The 20971-nt window shown below is 42.1% G+C and overlaps 1 protein-coding gene across 4 annotated transcripts in view; it reads right to left on the bottom strand.

The window, feature by feature from the left end:
* Positions 1–20971, bottom strand: part of CDC16 (cell division cycle 16) — a 755778-nt gene that overhangs the window by 35612 nt on the left and 699195 nt on the right. For all 4 annotated transcript variants that reach the window (XM_069637116.1, XM_069637117.1, XM_069637118.1 and 1 more), the window contains one exon: positions 5297–5387. In XM_069637116.1, coding sequence (XP_069493217.1) covers positions 5297–5387 — 91 coding nt within the window. The remainder of the gene's footprint in view (positions 1–5296; positions 5388–20971) is intronic.

The following is a 20971-nucleotide window of genomic DNA, read 5'->3' on the forward strand; positions in this document are numbered from 1 at the left end:
AGGGGATGTATCAAGTAAGCTTGCATCGTATAAACCTTCAGTCAGAGACAGCAAATCTGCTTGGTCTGTGAAAAAGATAGTCTATCATTGGCTCAAAGCTAAAAAGGAACCTTGTCCACTTCATCATCCTAAATCAACCTCATGGTGTTGTAAAACGTCGACCGAGATTCAGGGGCAAAGGCGTGCTCGGCCGTCAGCGCTGGAATTGGTTTTGCAATTCTTGTGGTCGAGCACGAGCACCTCACACCTGACATGGTCACATTGCGCCAGAACCTCTGGTTGCAACTGCTGCCATGCTTGCTTGCATCAGCGAGACCGAAGCCGTACCTGTCGCAGCATTTTGAAAAAGCTAGAGCATTTGCTCCTTCTAAGACTTACCCCGTTCCTCTGACAAGTTGCAGTTGTGTTTGCGCCAATGGTGTCTCTTCTTTTTGAGGACGATGAATGGTGTGAACCGCTTCGTTAATGTGGGTGCTTCTTCACCTTCTTATGGTGCCTTTTTGGGTGTGGGGACTTCGGTGTCTTGTCCTGATGACCTGACGGTCGAAAACGCTAGGAACTTCGATGGAGGCTACTCGAGCGCTAACTTCGCCAACTGCTCACTAATAGACTTCGGGTTCATCTGCTGACAGGAACCGCACAGCTCAACATCGTGATGCCTCCCCAGATATCACAAACTGGTACCATGTGGGTCGATGGACATTTTCAAACCCCTGTCCTGACAGTATTTGAACCCTAAAGCTTTACGGCCCAGCATCTCAGCGAATCGTCAAACATTTTCTCAGACAAAGAAAATGTTCTGAAAGTTAGAATGCTGAGCATGTGGAAAAAAGTAACTGAGGTACGGGGGATCAGTGACGTAACACACATATGGCCAACGTCACATCCACAGTCTAAGAGTGGCACGGCCGAGTCAAGAGGCGTCCACGGTCGATGCCGAGTCGTACTGCCCCCTGTCGAAAAGTTTCCAAGCAGCTTGCGCTGGAAGCTATCAGATGAGGAATCTGCGTTAGAATGCAATCCATTGAAATTATAATACTTCAAATCTGATATAGTGTATCTTATGTCTAGGTCTGTCAGGCTGAGAGGTCCTGTGTCCGCGGAAGCTGCTGAACCCCCGACAATCCCCCTGAGATGTAATTCCCAGAACTAGATATTAATTCAGCTCTGTAAACTACACCCCAAAGGGAAAGGGGGAAGTGGATAACATAACACCAGGCTGACTGCGTCAAGGCTAACCAAGGCTGAACCTGCAGAGGATACAAGAAAAGCAGATACAAATCCTTTTATTACTTAACCTTTATAGTTGGAAAGACTTTAAATACTTAACTAATAAGTAAGAATCATACCTGGTTCTTCTCTTTAAATTTCTTAGAGAAGCTTGTAAAGAAGCTGAAAATCTCTTACTTGAGTCTCTTGAAATTCACAACAACTTCTTATTTTGGGCAAACCTGGAGTGTTTTGCTCTTTGCCTTTTTCCAAAGTTAACTAATTGTCCAGTTAAATTGTCTTTAATATTTTCTTTTTCTTTCAAACTTTTATTTAGTTTGCAAAACCTTTTTATAATTCAATAGAGTTTGAGAATTCTTGAAGAAACGCGTGCAAAAGCACACGCGCCGATGATCTCAATGCTGAAGATTCGCACGTTGAAAAAGAACAAAAGAACACGCGCACTGTAAGAAAAGTCCACGCGCAGAAAACACACGCGCTTGTAAACACACGCGAAGCAGAATTCACGCGCAAACGGATTCTCGCACAGAAAACACACGCGCTAGTATTCACACGCGCTGTTGAACTCCCGCGCCTATTCACACGCGCCTTATAACCCTCGCGCCAAAGAGTTCACACGCGGACTGAATCTCGCGTAAGAAAGCACACGTGCTGGAAATTACACGCGCTATTGAGTTCTCGAGTAGAAGCACACACGCTGGAAATCACACGCGCTATTGAGTTCTCGCGTAGAAGCACACGCGCTTGAAATCAAACGTGCAACAGAGTTCACACGCGGTTGGATTCTCGCGTTAAAAAGCACACGCGCTGGTAATCACATGCGCAATTGAGTTCTCGTGCAGAAGCACACGCGCTTGAAATCAAACGTGCAACAGAGTTCACACGCGGTCGGATTCTCGCGTTAAAAAGCACACGCGCTGGTAATCACACGCGCAATTGAGTTCTCGCGCTGAAGCACACGCGCTTGAAAACGCACGCGCAATAGAGTTCTCACGCGGTGAACAGATTCTCGCGCTAGAAAGCACACGCGCTGGAACTCACACGTGCAGTTGAATTCTCCCGCCAGGAAGCACACGCGCTGGAACTCACACGCGCAAAGGTTCAACGGTTAGTTTCTGATTACACGTAGTACGTGTTTAACAAATAGCGTTCACCCGTTATCCTCGCGCTAAATTTCAAGCGCACTCAAACAGTTCAAAATATAAATTCAAAGAAAACATTTTACGAGTTCTCACTTAAATGTCTTTAAGATAAACAGAGCGGCAGTCTAACAATCTCTAAACAAAGTCACTTATCTCCAGAACGATTTCCTAAAGATCTTCAGAGTTTCCTGTCTTCAAATCGCATTCCTGACAGCTGAGAACTTCTGCTGAAACCCCCAAGAAAGTATCCGCTCAACTGCTAGCGCCTGAAGGATAAAATCCACCAGGCCCAAGTCTTAAGCAGGAGCAGCCACTACACACGTCCTCTCAGCTGGGGCTTAGATGATGAAAGGCAAAGAGTGACAGTTTAGAATGTTCATTGTTGTTCTGCAGTGTCTTCTAACCAATCAGAGCTGTCACTGTGAAACTCCATTTTGCCTTGGGTCAGAACAAGGATTCTGAATCAGGAAGTTAAGGCCAAACCAACTACAATAGAAAACTTCCCACCCACACAAGGCTAAACTAAAAAAGGATAATAAAAGAGAAATAAAGGGAAAGAAACTTGAATAAGGGGAAATAGCCTGAATAGGGGAAGGAAACCTGACAGGGTCCAACTGAGGGAAGCTCTTTTTAAGGAGATTAAGTTGATAAAGGGCACTTTGTGGGACCATTTTCAACTGGGGTTTAAAGACTGAGTCCATTATGATCTCCAAGTATTTTGCTTTCTACACAAGTGTTTCCGAGGGTTAAGGTTTTTTTTTTTTTTTAAAGGATGTGTTTAGCTACAGCCCCCTTTGCCCTATCCAGTAAAAACATCCAAGTGGCTGAGTCTTGTTTTGAAACTCAGCGACAGAAGGTGGGAGAGAGTTGGCGTTCTGATAGAAAAAGTTTAATATAAGAGTAAACTGTGATGTGTATTATTTAGAGTGATACTGATATTTGTCTCTTTTGCTTTCTGGTTCAATGGTTTACGTATGTCATTTTCAATTAAAAGTAGTCGAACTAAACAGTGACTGTACAGCATTATTAGAGAGGCCCCGTCAGCATTTATGTTTTGTGATATTTGCACTGCGCCCAACTGCCACAGTCACAGCGCTTTAGATTGTCTGGGAGTTCTGTAGGGCGTAAAATGAATATATATGATAAACAGTACCGCGCATTAAAGGAGAAGAACATCATATGACAAACGTACAATTATTATTTCATGCAAATGACTTCTTGGCAGACACGACTAGTACATGACTTAATAATTAGCAGTTTCATGGAATGGGTGAAGTGTACTGTGTGATTTGCTATGTCAGTGAATCTGTGGTTGCTGACATGGAGCAATTTTGTGGGCACTCGGCCAAATGATATAGCATTGCTACACTAAAGAGTGGAGCAAGCAATGTGTTATAAACACAACTATCTCTAGAGCAACGGAAATCGTGCACATTTGTTCTGTATTACATGTTCTAACGGTATGTTGCCCCAGCCCTGACATACGTGATAAACAGTTAACTGCACTGCAGGAGAACGCCATTACAAGAAACTGTACATTTACAAATGGATGCACATGACATTTTTTGGCTAAGGTGACAACTGCTACAACATTATAGTTAGATGTTTTATGTGTTGGGCACGTGGTGTGCGATTTGCCATGTCATTGAATATGTGACTACCAGTATGGACCGAATTTAGTCTGGCACTAAGCCAAGATCAACCAACAGACTTGAAGTCAACCCTTCTGGAACATCTTTATACGCATTCAGGCCTGCAGGCTCCAGCAGCAGCCATTCTTTAGCAGAGGTGCAAGCAAACCTTGTAAACATTTGTTATTCCTATGGCTCCTCATCAACCTTTTCCGAATGCATACTTGAGCATACTGCTTTTCAGCAATGCCAAAGACTATCGTCCACTTACTACCAGACAAGAACATTATTTCATACAAAAGGAACACGTTTTGAAAATGATTGCAAACATGTTTAGACATTTTAGATTCTTTTGAAGAGTTAACTTTATTTGTTGTGCATTTGTTATGCGCTTATACATCACGTACATTGTGTTTCAAAGCAGTCACATGGCAAAAGGGAGGGAACATGGGATTTAAACAATATGTACAATGGATGATAAAGACGTAACTAATAGGCCTTGTGAGTATTCAGAACGTGCAAGTGCTGGGAGAGAAGAGGGGAGGAGGGAATGAGGGTAAGTGGGTAAGTGCAGGCCTACAGTGGGGGTAGGGCGGTGGGTGCCGAGGCAAGTGCTGTGTGTAGGCAGAAGCTGAGGCAAATAGTTGTGGGAAGGCCAGGCCCCGAGGACACATAAGAGCCCTGGTCACCAATCGTAGCGACTGTGAGGTTAGCAGAGGAGGGAAGGAGGAAGAGAAAAGGAAATTCTTGAGGAGCTTCCGGAATTTGAGGAGGCACAGCTCAAGACAAAGAGGAAGGAGGAGGCTGAAGCAAGAGATCGGCCTTCCAGCCCTCTTTTTAGCGAAATGCTTCTCACACAGAGTTGGTACCAGAGGACCGTAGAGGTGTAGAGGGAGAATATTTAGTGATAGCAAGTTGCAGAGAGCGTGGTCCCAGGCCCCAGACAGCCTTGTGGATGATGCAGAGGAATTTCAATTTAATCTGTGCAGCAACCGGGATCCAGTGAAGAATTTTTAGGGCAGGAGACATGCGGAACAGTGGGCTTGAGGCCCAGGATATGTCTAGCTGCCCTATTCAGGATTAGATGGAGAGGTCAGAGAGGAAGAGGGTAGATTCAAGAGTAGGCAGTTGCAGTAGTCAAGTCTAGAGAGAACCAGAGCTCTGGTAACATTGAACTTGCCACTGATTGATTCACATTCTGTGCAAATTTCACCCATTGTATGATCATTTATTTGGGCTAAAATGGTAATGCATATCTTTTAATCTCATAAATCATAAATGAATTTAGCTTACCAATGTAGGCGTCAGAATCACCAATGTACATTTCTATGCAATGTCCCAGCATGGTGACCGAAAACGTATCATCCTTTCTAAGACCAAGGGCCTGCAAGAGTGAAGAAAATGAGTAGAACATTAAGAATAGAAATATTTTTTTTAAAACTTTAGTCCCGAACATGACGCTTCAGCCTTGTGAACATTATATGGTCAAACAAAACTGGTAAAACAAAAACCAACGTTTGGAAAGACATGAGTATTATTACATCTTTGAGAGTTCTGCCCTCAATCACGAAATGCTTTTTCTAAGACACCTTGACCACCCGTCAGCTTTCAAGTGCGGACAATAAAACGGATGTAAAATTATCGCTTTGGAGCACATCTATGGGTAATTTGGATGCATTTTGCAATGTTGTATTTTGGCACTTGATTAACGTGACAGACGTAATGTCTAGGATTGTGATTTATGATAAAAGATTTGTTCAACTTCTTCGGCAAACTTTCCTGGAATGTCTAGAGATAACTTTAGTGCGCATTCACTTGCTTTAGAACTGTTCATATATTTATAGATCTACAGGAAAATGTCTTCATTACATTCATAGGATATGATAAGTCATTTATAACGTGCTGTACACAAGTGTTTCCAGGCGCGACAAGAAAAGGAAAGGGAGGACAAGCCGAACCATCTTACTAGGCCTTGTGTCATTCAGACTGTGCAAGTACAAGGAGCACAATCACAAACCCGAACGAAAGCAGCAGATCACTAGACATGTACCATAAATGGCCATGCATACTTTGGCCACTACATTTTAGGGGATACTCACCGTTTGCATTATGTGCTTCCTAGTGATTTCCAATTATTGTAAATACAGGCTGAAGAACATGGCCAGTTTAGTAATATAAAAAAAGAGCCACATCAGGAGTTGGGCAGAGTGGGAAAATGCATCACTAACGCTATTACCGCTGCATTTACCGCTTCACCAGAGTATGGCCCTACCTCAACGCATTCACCTCCAGCTCTGAGATGGAGGTGAATACATCAGCGGTATAGGCATTTTCGGCACTATTACCGCCAACGGTATTTGCACCGGTGGTAATTGAGCCACCCATCACCATTGGATGCAATGAGTACGGGGACTTACTGACCCTCCCCCCTCTGCGAATTCGGGATCCGGCGCAAATTGTGCCAGACCGAGTTGCTGGAAAAAGCTAATAGCGTTGGGCGATAGAACCGGCATACCGCCCAACTCCTGATGAGGCCCAATCACTTTCTATATTTACAAATGACATGGTAAAGAGAAATATACTTTGGCTAAACTGCAGTGCAGTTTCAATCAGTTTACTTCAGACTGATAAAGGACCAATGGAAACACATGTGTTTCCAGAATTGAGTTTGTGGTATCTCCTGCTATAACCACCAGGTTGTGCCTTCTGGGACCCCAGAATCAAAACTCTAGAATATAGAGGTTCACTGGGTTTCACTGGAATTAACAGCCGCTGTGGTGCTTAGAGGGATGGCCAATAGGATGGGTCAGAGACCAACAAACGATTCCCACCCATATACTTCTAGGTGGCGGCCATCCTTTGTGGGGAAAGTTGAACATTATTTAATCCCATCTTTTTGCATTAAGATTGTTTTAGTTGCTCCTCATTTATTGTATGCATTTGTATATGCCCTTTATGAACATGCGCTATTGGTTGTCCACAGTGGCACAATGAAATTATTGGAGCACAATGACACCAGTGCAGTAACAATGTAATTCCAAACTTAAATATAGTAACTGACAGAGATAAATGCCACAAGAAAGAGAGTTAGAGATCAGTGTGAATCGCTTGAGATTCTTTGCATCGAGACAGCATTATGAGTATATAGATTAATTGGCATACCCATGAATGCCATATTCAACTTCGGCAGAAAGGTGGGACGCCTTATTGGCCAAAAGATTACTATAGATGAGGGCTGCGCAGTCGTGTAAGGATACAGTGATTTGATTTGCCGTTTCTTTCTTGTTGAGCATTCATCTAATCAGATGTCACTCAGTTTCAGCAGCACGTTTGTTCCTCCCATCCTAAACCCTAGTACGACCCATTTGGTAGCTAAGGCATTGTCTCTGGCACCACAGATATCCCAAACCATCCTCTTCTGATCCCCATGATATATATTAAAAAAAAAAAACACCTCTCACTTCCTAACAGATCCGCCGACACCATTACAGGTTCGGTTTAAGGGAATAGTGCGCTCAAAAATATTATTGTCCCAAGCGTTTGAGCATGTGGTTTTAAGCAAACTGATCGATCGTAAAAACATTTCCTATGCACCTTACCTTAGTTTTCCTCACTTTTACACATGCAAAATCAAGCAGCGGGGCGTGGCCATCTTGTGCTAATCTTATCCGTTGCGGCATTGCCCTAGGGTGAACTGCCCTTGCAGCACTAAATCATATCCCCCGCCCCTGAAGCCGACATCACTAGACTGGTACGGCCTATTTCACAATGCGAATCAACATTCTCTGTGCGCCAGCTAATGTGTCTCCATGGAAATGGCAGGACGCCTCTTTCCTCAATAAGTATAAACAGACCGCTTCTCATCAGACAACGTCAGAGTTGCTTTTTCAATCGTGTCACTGTCTTTTTTTGTGTATCCTGTGACTCGTTTCTGCTCTGTTCAGCTAGCTTCATTGCTCGTAGCCCGTGCAAACAGATACTAGTCCTAGCATTACTATACATTTTAATTTTGTGGTATAAGGGCAACAATACAGCCCTACCAGTACAAGCCGGAGTATTCTGAGGCAAAATTAGTTGAAAGATGCGGAAACGATGGGGCATCGGGCGACAGTTGGGAAGACGAATCACCGGATCATGAGACTGAGCCTAGTCGCATGGGAGACGTTTCCACCTGGTGTACCTGCAATCGGTGCAAGGTCATGCCAACTGAGGAGGAGAACTGCTGCTGCAGAGAAAACTCTAGATGCTTGTCCTACATATAGGAAAAAGAGACAGCCAGTATGCTTCACTGAGCTGCATGACTTCAGAGCAGCCTGCCTCACAAGGTCCATGTTGAGGATTATGGTGGTGCTTATGCACGAACTTTGCGCAACAGTTCGCCCTCGCAATCCAAGTAACGAGTAAGTGTACTCTAGATGTGATGTCACTTAGGTCACTAACATTTAATGTTTGTCTCCTATAGTGTCATAACTTTGATCTATCACTGCCAAATGAATGTAGTCTGGCAATTCAATAAATCTCTCTCAATTTGGGGAAATCAGTGGTCATCTTATGTGTCTTTCACGAACTAAGAAACAATATTTCTCTGTGCCCCAAACCTTATGGATTGCATGGGTGTTCACTTTTGTAATGTGTCTACACTTTGAAGCCCAAGTTGACTGACGAATGAAGCAACATTTGTACTGGCAACTATGCCATAGAATACAAGATTGCATATTCAACTAAGGTTTGTACATTTATCATGTTGATTTAAATACAGTTTTGTCTTCCACAGGTGGTACAGGCTGGTGGCCTATGGTGCGTTTACATGGTGGCTTCATGGGAGGCTTGGATACCGTGTTCGACGAGTAATACCCGCCTGTGTCGTTGGTGCCATTTGAGCCAAATTCCCCAGTGACAGCGGTCAGTACAGGGGATTTTCCCACCCTGTGCTGCAACCCGAAGCATACAATTTGTAGTACATTAGTGCCATCAACATCAGCAACAAAATAAAATACAAATCAACTTTTATGAATAGTTGTTTCAATTTTTCAGTGAATCAAGGACACGCTCGCCTGGCAAGGCTGGCAGGGTGGGAACGGCCAAACACCATGTACACTTCAAAAGTATCTTCTGCACAGGGGCCATTGTTCACATGGCCTCCCCAGACCCAGTGTCTCCTGGCTCCCTCGATTCAGACCGTGCCCCGGCAATCCACATAAGTGTGTCTCCATTCAGCAGTGTTCCGGGCCATATTCTGCATGCCTCATGCCCATCCATCCCCCCTCCAGTATCAATGGCAGTTCGCACTTGTGGCTGTGCCCTCCCAAGGAGGCTGGCCGGGTTGGAACGGCCAAGGTGCCAAACACCATGTACAATTCAAAGGTATCTTCCGCACAAGGACCATTGCTCACATGGCCTCCCCAGACCCTGTGTCACCTGGCTCCCTTGATTTAGACCATGCCCCTGCAATCCACATAAGTGTCTCTCCATTCAGCAGTGTTTTCCGTGCCCTTTTCTGCAAGCCTCTTGCTCCTCCATCCCCTCTCCAGTATCAATGGCAGTTCGCAACTGTGGCCGTGCCCTCCCAAGGGGGCTGGCAGGATGGGAACGGCCCAGGTGCCAAACACCATGTACACTTCAAAGGTATCTTCCGCACAGGGACCATTGCTCACATGGCCTCCCCAGATCCCGTGTCTCCTGGCAGTCTCCCCTGAAGCAGACCACACCAGAAACAGGTCACTCATTCACATACACACCCACTTTTCTAATTCTTTATAAACCCCTTGATATTTAGCCTGAGAACATCTATGAGCACTGCAAGTCAACTCTTGATCGCGCTATCTGTTCTTCTGCAACTAACTACCCTGCTTGCTGAATCTAATTGCTTGTTAGTCAAGGTAAGGGCAGGTCACCTAATCATCTCTTTCTGATCTCAAAATATCTATATATTTCGAACAAATGTACCCAGTAGTGTAATGTTCATTCATCTTATTGACTTTACCATTGTCTACTGTTTAAAGTGTTCTGATCTCGATATATAGCAAATTTCATCAGTGTCAATTGTGATAGAATTGCATCTTTCTCGGACCATGTCTATAAGCATGTTTCCTTTTTTAAAATAATTTTTATTGATTTTGATTTTATCAACAAAACAAGTCAAACAATAACAAAAATCGTAGATGTAATAAAAGTATTATATGTCCATCACTCCCCAATTACTCCCCCCTCCCTCCCGAGCTTACGCTACACCAACCTCTGTCACATCATCTAAGGGTATACACACTTCTGTGTCAGTGGAGGAGTCTTCTACCTCCGAGTCGTTCTGCGCCGACTCAAACAGTGTGGGCACTAATTGTCTCCAAGCCATCAATGACTCTCCAAAGTCATCCCCCTCTCTATTAACTGCTTCGCCCCACACCACAGTCTCCGCTTCTACCCATTTCTGAAGGTCACACCACCACACCTCAACTCTCGGTCTATTGATGGCTTTCCAGCCCATGGCGATCCTACGCTTGGCCAGAATATAGGCCAAGTCCTTTAGTTTACTCACATGTTTCATCTTGCGTGGCCTGGGAAACCCCCCCACCATGCACACCCACAGGGACTCCACTTCTAGTTTAATGCCTTTCTCATTCAAGCGGTGGGCCTCCTCCCCCAGAATCTCTTAAGCATGTTCCCTTTTGATGCATGAAAGTACATTCAATGGACATGTAACACGTTAAGATTTCTGTTGCATCAATCAATTCTGTATGAAAGTTATCCCAGTGTATATTCGACTACGCTACACAGGTTTTGTTTCTTTGACCAAAACAAACATTGCATAGAAAAGTTTGATATAATTCCATCAATCTCATACATTCAGTAGAATTTTTTTGTAATTATGTGTACTTTTTTAATACAGATTTTTCAAGAATGCCTGCTTGTATGGTTTTCGGTTGAAGGTCTAAGAGCCATGACAAAAGTAAGGGCACAATCATGCATACATTCCCGAGGAATATTGATTTAATAAGAGAATGGGTTCGAGAGTGTGGATTTTTGATGGACGAGCTTGAAAGTAGAGCCCAGGATGTCTTGGGAGACTTGAGCGCCAATCGATTCCGCATCTGCAGCCTGCACTTTAGCCCGGATATGTACGACCAATCGCAGTACACAAAAAAAGCATCGACTCATCTCGTAAATTGCTTCCAAATGCAATTCCAACTCTATCCATGCACACGCTGCCACAGGTGAGTCCTGGATGATAAATTAGCTGTAGGCGGTGTGGTATTGAACAGGTAAATTCATGAACGGATTGGTGCTTTTGGTGTAAATGTGTCTTACTAAAGTTTGCATATTTACCAGATTGTATTACTTTTTATTAACTATACCACATTTTACTACACATCTGTCCCTGGCTTACGGAGCATCATAGAAAGTAATTATGAACCTTGAAAACAATGCCATAGTGTCCTTCAAAAGAAGCATAATCTTTTTGTAATCAGTTGCTTGACATGTCCATTTTTTAGGAGAGCATACTTAGGGAAGCACAGACCCTTGCAAGTGACGACACCACCAACACGTCCATTATCCATTATACCAATGGTGAGCCCTACAGACTTGCAGAAGTTCATATTATCGAGAGTTGGATTTTCCCACATATCTAATGCAAATCTAATTTACCCTTTTACCACTTCGTGACAATGCACTGAAAATGAAGGAGCAAGATTCTGCATCCATTTCTTTTCCAGAGTCAACAACAACTTTGAGTGCCTATCAGGTAATTTTATTTCACTGTTCAATTTCGAGAATGTATTATGCTTGGAATTTAAAATAATTCCAAATTGTTTATGTATCCTGTCAGTTGTTTACACTATGTGTCATTTATGGGTTTCTCTTTATATGTACCATTTTCTGCATCCTATTGTCTCTTTTCCATTTCGCTGTTTTCATCCATACTAAAACAAGTACTGTGTTACAGGAAGATGCTGGTACTTCGATTACAATTACATCATCCTTTGGGGCTGGTCCAGAGTATGAAGTATGCGTACTGACAGTTCCCTTGAATGAAAGAAAGTAAATCCTACATAGGATACCATTAGACCGTGACATTCATATAAACCTGCAGTGTTTCAAACATTTATCCTTTCATTTATAACCATAATGCAGAATACATTGCAAAATGTTTGAGGGCAACATTACAATCAGTATGTTTTGCACAGTGATATCTGATAGAGTACACTTGCCATCAATAATGTGAAATTCGAAATGTATATTTTGACTAATGACATACACTGTTTACGAGGGTATGTATGTAAGCGATGAAAGATTTTAACTTCAAATACGTTTGACTTGTTTTTTAAAATAAATATTCTAGTCAAGGAATGTATACAAGGTCATGAATTAGAAGAGGCGGTACATGGATCAGAGGTGGTGGACCAGCTTCCTGGTGCGGTCGTTATAGAGAAGACCACGGTTTCACAGAAAATCAAGATAACAAGGGTAGCTAACAAACAATTTCATATACTAAAAGTGTTTTGGGCTGATGTTTTCTTCATAACATGTTTTTTTAATCAAAAGTGCTATTTACTGTATGTGTGATTTACATTGAACATGTTTTTACAACCCATCTCCTAGAGGCCCAGAAGGAAAAGCAGTATTAAGACACAGGCAACAAATGAAACCAAAGATGCTGCTTGCCAAACAGATTTCACCATGGAGCAACTATTTGAGGCGCAGCATGGTCCAGTCAATAAGCAGACTTGAGATGCTTATGTCCAATGGCCAGAAAATGAATTGAATGTGACCGGCGTAGCCAGCAAAGTGTTGTTGGACCATTGCTACAATGTGAGAACTCAACAAGATGAAGATGAAACTGAACATAATGAAGATGCTTTGAAATTACTCGCTCACCACTTGACACGATCTACACCCAGAAAAAAAAGGTCCACCTAATAAACAATCGACATTGATGGTTTCTCCAATTCATGTGCAAATAACACAAGCTGAACTAACGATACTGAAGCCTCAATGCAATTGACCGAGGAACTTGCCAAAGATCTCAACTACTGTTTGTCTAGTTCTTGTGATCGGTCCTCCACAGTTGAGTTACAAAACATAATTCATGCCGGACGATTGGCTAATAAAGGAGCCTAAATACATTGTATTCGACAGCTGCCTCGAAGAGATTATACCGATGCTGAAATGTGTCCATCCAGTGAGGGGGAAAATATGCGGGGAGCCATTGGTAAATGTGACTCGTGTATTACAAGGCACTAACCTGAAAATCCAAGCCACCTGTGCCCACCTCCATGATACATTTTCATGGTCCGCTCAACCGATGCTGGGCAAAGTGCCAGCTGGAAATCTACTGTGTTCAGAAGCTTTACTTTTCAGGGGTTCGACTTTTAGTAAATTGTCCAGGTTCTGTCAATTTGTGGGACTTGAGTTCCTTGCTAAATAGCAGTACTATAAATATCAGAGATTTCTTATTCCCCCGCTATTAGTCAAGCCTGGAAAATTGAACAAATGTCAATTGAAAGGACATTCTCTGGCAAACAGTTCAGGCTAGCTAGCGATGGACATTGTGACAGCCCCGGATTTTCAGCAAAGTACTGCACATACCACTTTCAGGACATGGAAACTAAAAAAGAAATTGAGTTCGGAGGTAGTGCAGGTGACCCAATGTAACTCCTCAGTGGCCATGGAGAAACTTGGTTTCATAAAATCCCTCGAACATCTTCAATCAAGGGGAATGCAAATAGACCTCAAAGTGAACATCAGTCAGAATGATAGATCTTATCGAGAAGATATTTTTCAGAACAAAATAGCATAGCCGTCTACAAGCGAAGCAATCATTCTGGCTACTACTGTAGTACTGGATACTACAGTATTTACTATTTACTAGTAGGGTGATGCCAATACAAGGGGGGGGGGCTCGTCCCCCAGTTCTTGATCACAGGATTATTTCCTGAAATAGCACAATTCAGGGTTTTTGGCATACACCAAATATTGTGAAATATTTAAATATAATTTAGTGCAACAAAGGTGGTGCCTTCTCTAATAATCTACAGAGTTTGAGTTGCCTTTATTTATTTGCCTGTCCCTTTACCTAGAACAAGTTCAATTCCAGTAGCAAACAATAGTTGAGGCGTGCATAAAAAGCACAAAACACATGACAGCAAGCTAAGGACTCTTAAATATGCCTGTTTGATATCACACAGCAGACAGCTCCTGCTTATCCACTACATGACCAGGTCGGTCTTTCAACCAAAAACATACAGATCCCACAGTGTCATTGCAAACGTAAGCCCTTGTTTGTTGGTCCTGTTAACATGTTTTGTCCTGTAGCTGCCAAACTGCAACTCCCCAAGCATTGGTGAACCCAATCGGTCAATCATATTTCCTCTTGAATCGAGCACAAGCTGTTCTTCAGTGACATGTTTGACATGTTCTTATTTTATTTGTTATTACTCTGACTAACAAACCTTTCACAGTCAATGTGCAATTCTGCATTACATAACATCGAAAGTAAATATCAGCATTACAAAGCTAATCAGAAGATAAAAACATTCATAAATCTAATAAAATCAACTAATTTAAGGATTCATTACAAAATGCTATCAAGGTGACACTTCATGAAATCTGATTGCCTTGCATAAGAATTGCACATAATATGTCACTAGGAATCATTTCGGAGTTATGAACAAAATGGCAAAAACAGACAAACCTATGCTCAGCAATACCAAGCAATCTAAACATACATGTTTTAAAGTTTCCAATTTACCATCAGAGCCCTTCTCGTGGACCCAGACCATATATGTACGATACATTATGTTCCAATCACTCTTTCACACATTTTAAGCTTCCATCCATTCTAAGTGCCCCTTTTCTAGCTACAATAATCTGGTTTTTCACATGGAGATAAAACCGAAATCTCATAATTATGGCTAATATTTTTTTCATGAAAAATGCTATGTATTTCAAAGTAGACACAAAGGGAGGTAACATGTTTACATTTCTCCCAATAGCATGACATTGTTCTAACAATACTTCAACATAATTTGTCCAAACAATTAAGTGTTACTTAATTAACTTCAGACAAAGTCTGCCCAAGTAAGAGGAGTGGTAGAGGAATGCATGGATAAGTTTACCAAAAATCATGTACAAGATGTCAGACAAAATAAGTGCAGAATATTTAATCACAACATTTGCAAGGCTGTTGGGGGCAGGGGAAATAGATTTCTTCAATTTATTTATATTTCCCAACATGCCAAGTTGGCTGAGGTGGATATATATATCAACTGTGTTATTATAGTCCCTACAGTAGTCAAAACGTTGAAAAGTGGCAAACCCAATCATGTTCAAATATGGCACTAATCTGTTTAGAGCCCTGTTGGGACTACCCATGAACAAACAGCGCCCAAAATGTACTGGAGTTCTGTGGACTAAGTAACGTAAGAATGTGTTGCGGGAATAATGTTGGCCACTTGTGTATATGTAATGTGGCAATTCCTATAACGCTGTTTGACTGTGGATCTAGCTTGAAATTAATAGTGGGCCAGTGGAGATTTTTAGCAACATTTAAATTTCATGGCTTTGCAAATTTCATATTATTGGACATTTTATGATAATATCAAACGACTTTACTGGATGGCCCTTTATAAATGTAGTTGGAAAAAGTAGGACTCATTGCTTACATGTAACCAAGAGCAAATGACCATAGAGAAGTATTCAGGTATAAATCAAGAAGTAACAGTAACCATGCAATATGTATTTGTGAATCATATCTGTATTTTTCTAATAAATGAATCAGACCATTTAACAGAATTTGCAGATGTAGCACAATCCAATCTCCAATGCCCAAGTTCTGTTCTTTGTTACCTGCTAAATTCCTCTATGTGAGCATTAGTTGACAACAATCACTAGCTGTGGTAAACTAAATGTTTATTTGAGAAATTCAATCACCCAAAGACGTTGAAACAAACCAGTAATCTAGTGGTAAATTGTTTTTTTGCCATTAAACCAAGTGTACACACCAGGAATGTCGCCCGAAGTGCTGCCATTTAACATTATAAGACCCCAGTCTAAGAGGTATTGTACCCACACCTAGCCTGTAAAATGCATCAAGTGTCTTAAATTAGCAGCTCCTTAGTTTCGTCATAGTCACCATATTAGAAAAATATTTGTGCAACCTCATTTATGGGCATTTAGCATTGAAAACAAGCCACTAATAGGATGATTTTACCAGTGTGATAAGTGATCCAGGTATTGAAAAATCAAAGTTACATTTAATAATGTAGAATGGCAATGCACATTCCCACGAGGGGTTAAATATTTTAAAAAAATAGCACCTCCTCCTGGATATTCTCAATAGCCCAACATACATGCACAGCCAATACAGCTTCACCTCTGAGCTTCAGTTCCACCCATTCAGAGGTTAGCTTAACAGTAAGCTACCTTAGGGCGGCCCTTTGTGCCTTTAATTACCCTCTTTAACAAGCATTTAAAGATCTCTATGTATGGCACCCCACAAAGCCAATCCTCCTATAAAAACATATGTTGCTGCCGGAATTTTTTTTATAATATCAGCATTGGCCAAGAAGCTTCCAAAGGCTTGAGCAGTCCAGGAAAGCAGACGGATATCAGTTAGTAAAAGACTAGGGACACTGAAGCGGAGACGGCTATTAAGTATTGGGTAACTGCAACCAGTCATCACCTTTAACAGGTGTGTTACAGTTCAATGTATTAAGCATAACACTACTAACCTCACATTTGATGTTCAAGTTATTAGTATCAACAATAGACAGATTTAAACTGCTCCTGGGTCCTTGAGGCTTGCTACCTTGACTAATTACAAAGTGGGTTAAGACTATAAAAAAGAAAAAAAGACCATATGCAAAGCTTTCGGATAATAGGGGTCTGGACAATGGGGAAGATTTATTGTACAATCAAACGCTACTCAAATTCTCCATTTGAGTTTTTATCGACTCAAAGTCTTCTGAAGTGAGAACGTTTAATGTCGGAATTTTAAAACAAAACGTAGTGTGTTTTAAAACACCAAACAATTATGAAGCCAATTTAGTGATCAGTTCCTTTGCAGGATTTAGTAGCAGAGTACAATGATCATTGGGTAAGAAATTGTTTAAATATTCAACTGAAGCGTTGGTCTTCATTTCTAAAGCCATATCAGTCTCTTGGCACAAAGTATTTGGATAAAAGGTTATTATTGTCAAAAGTCACATATATCCCCTGTCTTTTACACATCAACCGTTTTAGCGACTATTGTTCTGTGAGTATTGAAAAACCTGTGTATATCATTTCCTAAGTAGGTTGAAGGGATATTTTAATTTTTTCCCCTGTAAATCTAAGCTTTTTTTTGCAGCCAGGTCATAGAGACCCCCCACAGTTTTGATGAGGGTAACATGAGCTCCGTTTCTAAGAGCCAAGTTGGTTTTGTATTACTGCTTTTTGCACCCTCTCCCTCATTAAGTAAGGATTTTATTCATGGAGGCTCATACTGATATGCAAAGAGCATTTAAGTCGACAGAGGTGGCAACAATTGGGCAAGTCAAATTCCGACGGATCTAGGAAATCTCTTTTCATGTTAAAAAAGAGGAATCATCTGCCGGAAGCATCAAGGGATGAAAATGCCACAGGGTCTGACAAAGAACACAATAAGATTGTACTAGAAGGACGGCTATCATCTCTTTTCTTAGTAACCATTTGTAAAATCCCAGCCCTATAGCAGTTGTATTTCATGACAAAGTGTACAACGCTTGTAGTTGTATAGCATGAGCTTTGACATTATGTGCTCAATTCACTTGCAACTCTGTTAAAGATTTAAGAACAAGGAAGGAGGAGCCAGAGTTAAAATATTAGGGGAATCACTACCTTGGTTCACATATGTAAATATTTTTGAATGAGTGTATAATTAAGTTCCGGAGTTTCTTCTCAATCGTTTAATGGTTGTTGGAACACCGGCAGCTCAGTTATAGGATGTGGCCTGGAAAAGGTTAGTTGTAGGTTACTTTGTATTGGATTTGCCTCAATTTTAATATTGAAGCAATGTACATTGAGGAAGCAACAAATTATTGTCAACATTCAACAATATGTTAGGTAAATTGTTCTCCCACCTGAGCAACTTCCCGAAATATCTTTCTAACAAGGAGCTCAATGATGTGGGCAATGATAAGGGGTTACAGGGGGCACCCTTGCCTAGTACCATGACCCACCACCCAACTGGAAGTTATTACCTTATTAGCTGTGATTATAGGTAACAGATTTTTGTATAGCAAAGCGACCCACGGCAAAATAATCTCACCACGACCAAAGCACTTGAACACCTCCGTCGTACAAAACCAATCAACACTGTCAAAAGCCCTATGGTTATCAAAGCTAAAAATAGCCCACTGACCATCTGTCTGGACCCTCTCCATCAAGGAAAGTCTATGAATGTTTGACACAATGTTCCACAGAGGGATAAATACAACCATACTGATCATAACTGACAATTTTGCCAATAATGTGCAAGTCTAGATGCGAAAATTAAGCTCCAGGTTTGGTTGACGACATTGATCATGGAAAGAGGTCTATACGAATCACATTTAGCAGCCATATCAGGCTTTAATGATAAAACAATACCAGGCTTCTCCGAGACTCTTCAGCAAGAACCTTTCTCAAAGCCAGGACCAAAGCTTTATCCTGAAAGTGAAACAGTTGTTCCTGTGCAACTTTAATCTGTTGGTAATACAGCCACTCTTAATAGGTTAGTGGTAAATTGACTCTTGGCGAGTAAGAAATTGGGTGCTGTTTGTATGTGGGAATTGAGGGTGCAAGTGACTTTTTATCCCTAGCTAGCAGCTTGCAACTTGATATGTGTACACATGTAATAGTGCAATGCTAGTCGCCCTATAGATAAAGTGAGAACCATCATCCACCGGAAAATTTAAAATTCTATGAAGAAGAAAGCAGTCGAACTACAGGTGACGGTACGTATACCTTACACCACGTCTGTGGACACAGCCCACAGGCACGGCAACCCATCCATGCACCCTAGAATGCAGCTACGGCTATGCTATTCCGGTCTAGCAGCACTAATAGCCATCCACACTGAAGCCCCTGACGTACCTCAACACCTCTGTCATCAGTATACAGCGATAATCAACGAAAAAATTCAGTTTAGCTGGGCACCCATTGAATCTTCAGCACTAGAGGCCTATCCAAAACACCAACAGCACCCACCCATGTGCCTGACCTCCGGGCTGCTAACTGGATCCTAGCCAGCCCACCTATATCCTAACCCATCAAAAATGCATGTAAGCATCTTTAATTCAAACTCTTAGAGTCTCCTGCACATTGACTGCAGTCACGTTGGGTGTTCCATCCACAAAGCGCATGGAGGCCAAACAAATGGGGAAAGGGCGCTATATAAATGACCAATACAATACAATATGTCTAATAATTGTGGACGCATAGCACAGATAAGCACACAATGTTCCCAAATGTTGGCAGTCTATTTAATGATTTATAAGATATAAAGGGTTACAAAAAGGTGTGTTTTTTACTTTTTGCAGTGGTTATACCAGAGTGACAATGAGCAGTTATTGCTCACATGCATAGTTGACACCACTGGACAGATTTTCGCCAAATGTGTACATCTTTTGTTGATTTGGTGTGAATTCATCAAGTAGATGTTTATAAAAATTGGCAGAGAGCTCCCAAATTTTTTTATATTGTATCGTAGTTGTCATTTATATAGCACCCTTTACCATTATTATAGTCTTAATGCGCTGGTGGTGGGATTGCCCTCGGGGACCGAAGTCCAGAGTGTTGGAGATCACGGAGTAGGATTACAATGCGTGTGTGCATTTGGCCATAATCAGGCTTAGCAGGGCTGGCCAGGATTCGGTAGAAAGCAAACCATGAGGTCAGGCACGTGGATGGGTGCTGAGAGGAGTCAGGAGATGGCGAGTGCTAGAGACTTGCTATGTGTCCAGCTGGCACAAATTTGTCATGAGTCTTCACTGCATACTGATGTCAGAGGTGTTGAGGAATAGTCCGGTGTAAGTAGGCAGAACAATAATGTGACCAGCAACACCAAATTTGTCACAGTCGTTGCTGTATTCCGATGTGTCCAGGTAGCCATGCATGCAGCCAGTGTCCACCGCAGTGGTGCGTTATATGTATCTAGAAGTTTGGATGGAGATTTGTTGTATGTGAACCCAATCAGGTAGTGGCATCCTCTGTTTCTTGCAGGTGCGACAAAACGGTTAGCGACAGGCTAGGCTTCGCAAATTGCCACTAGAAGAACACAGGCAATACATTCAGGTTCTTCCATGTGGACAGCATAGCGATTATTCTCAGATATTGTGCGCGCACTAAACCTTTCGCAATTGTTACCTTTACCATGGTTGGTCAACCCTGTGGTTCATCCAGGTGCAATGCCCGGCCACCCCTCGCGTCCTTCCAGTGCGATTCCGGGCAACTACTAGATTGTGTTCTGGAGCAATACACGAGAAACCCCCCACCTGGCCTTCTGGCGCAAGACATTGCCATGGCACACAATTCCTCCCACGACAATGCCCTGCCAAACATCACAAACTATCCGAATGCGGTGGTGCTACCATTCTATCTCAACTACTGCGACACTGATTTGCCTGTTTTACCCGCACATGACAGGTGCAGTGACTAATCAATCCTGTTACATTTCATGTAGTTAAAACAAGATCAAGGCATATATCCATCTAGTGGTGCTTGAGTCATGGTTCGGACTGGTGTTTGATAGTGTGCGAGGTCCGGGCCTCCGCGAAGACGGCCATCGCCGCCAGGTGTTGTGAGGTCGGGGTTGCCGCAATATCGGACAGCGCCACCTGGTGGTGGATGGTCATATGCTTGGATTGGGAATTGGGAGGTTGTCAGGTTTCAGGATAATGGGGGATCATCATTGAACCGGGTTTCAGTGATGAATAGGATGTCTGTGTTTTCAGTGGCTAAGTGGAGAGAGTGTGG

The sequence above is a fragment of the Ambystoma mexicanum genome, chromosome 7p (genome assembly GCF_040938575.1).
Source record: "Ambystoma mexicanum isolate Mex_15411 chromosome 7p, UKY_AmexF1_1, whole genome shotgun sequence".
In the NCBI taxonomy this organism is placed as follows: domain Eukaryota; kingdom Metazoa; phylum Chordata; class Amphibia; order Caudata; family Ambystomatidae; genus Ambystoma; species Ambystoma mexicanum.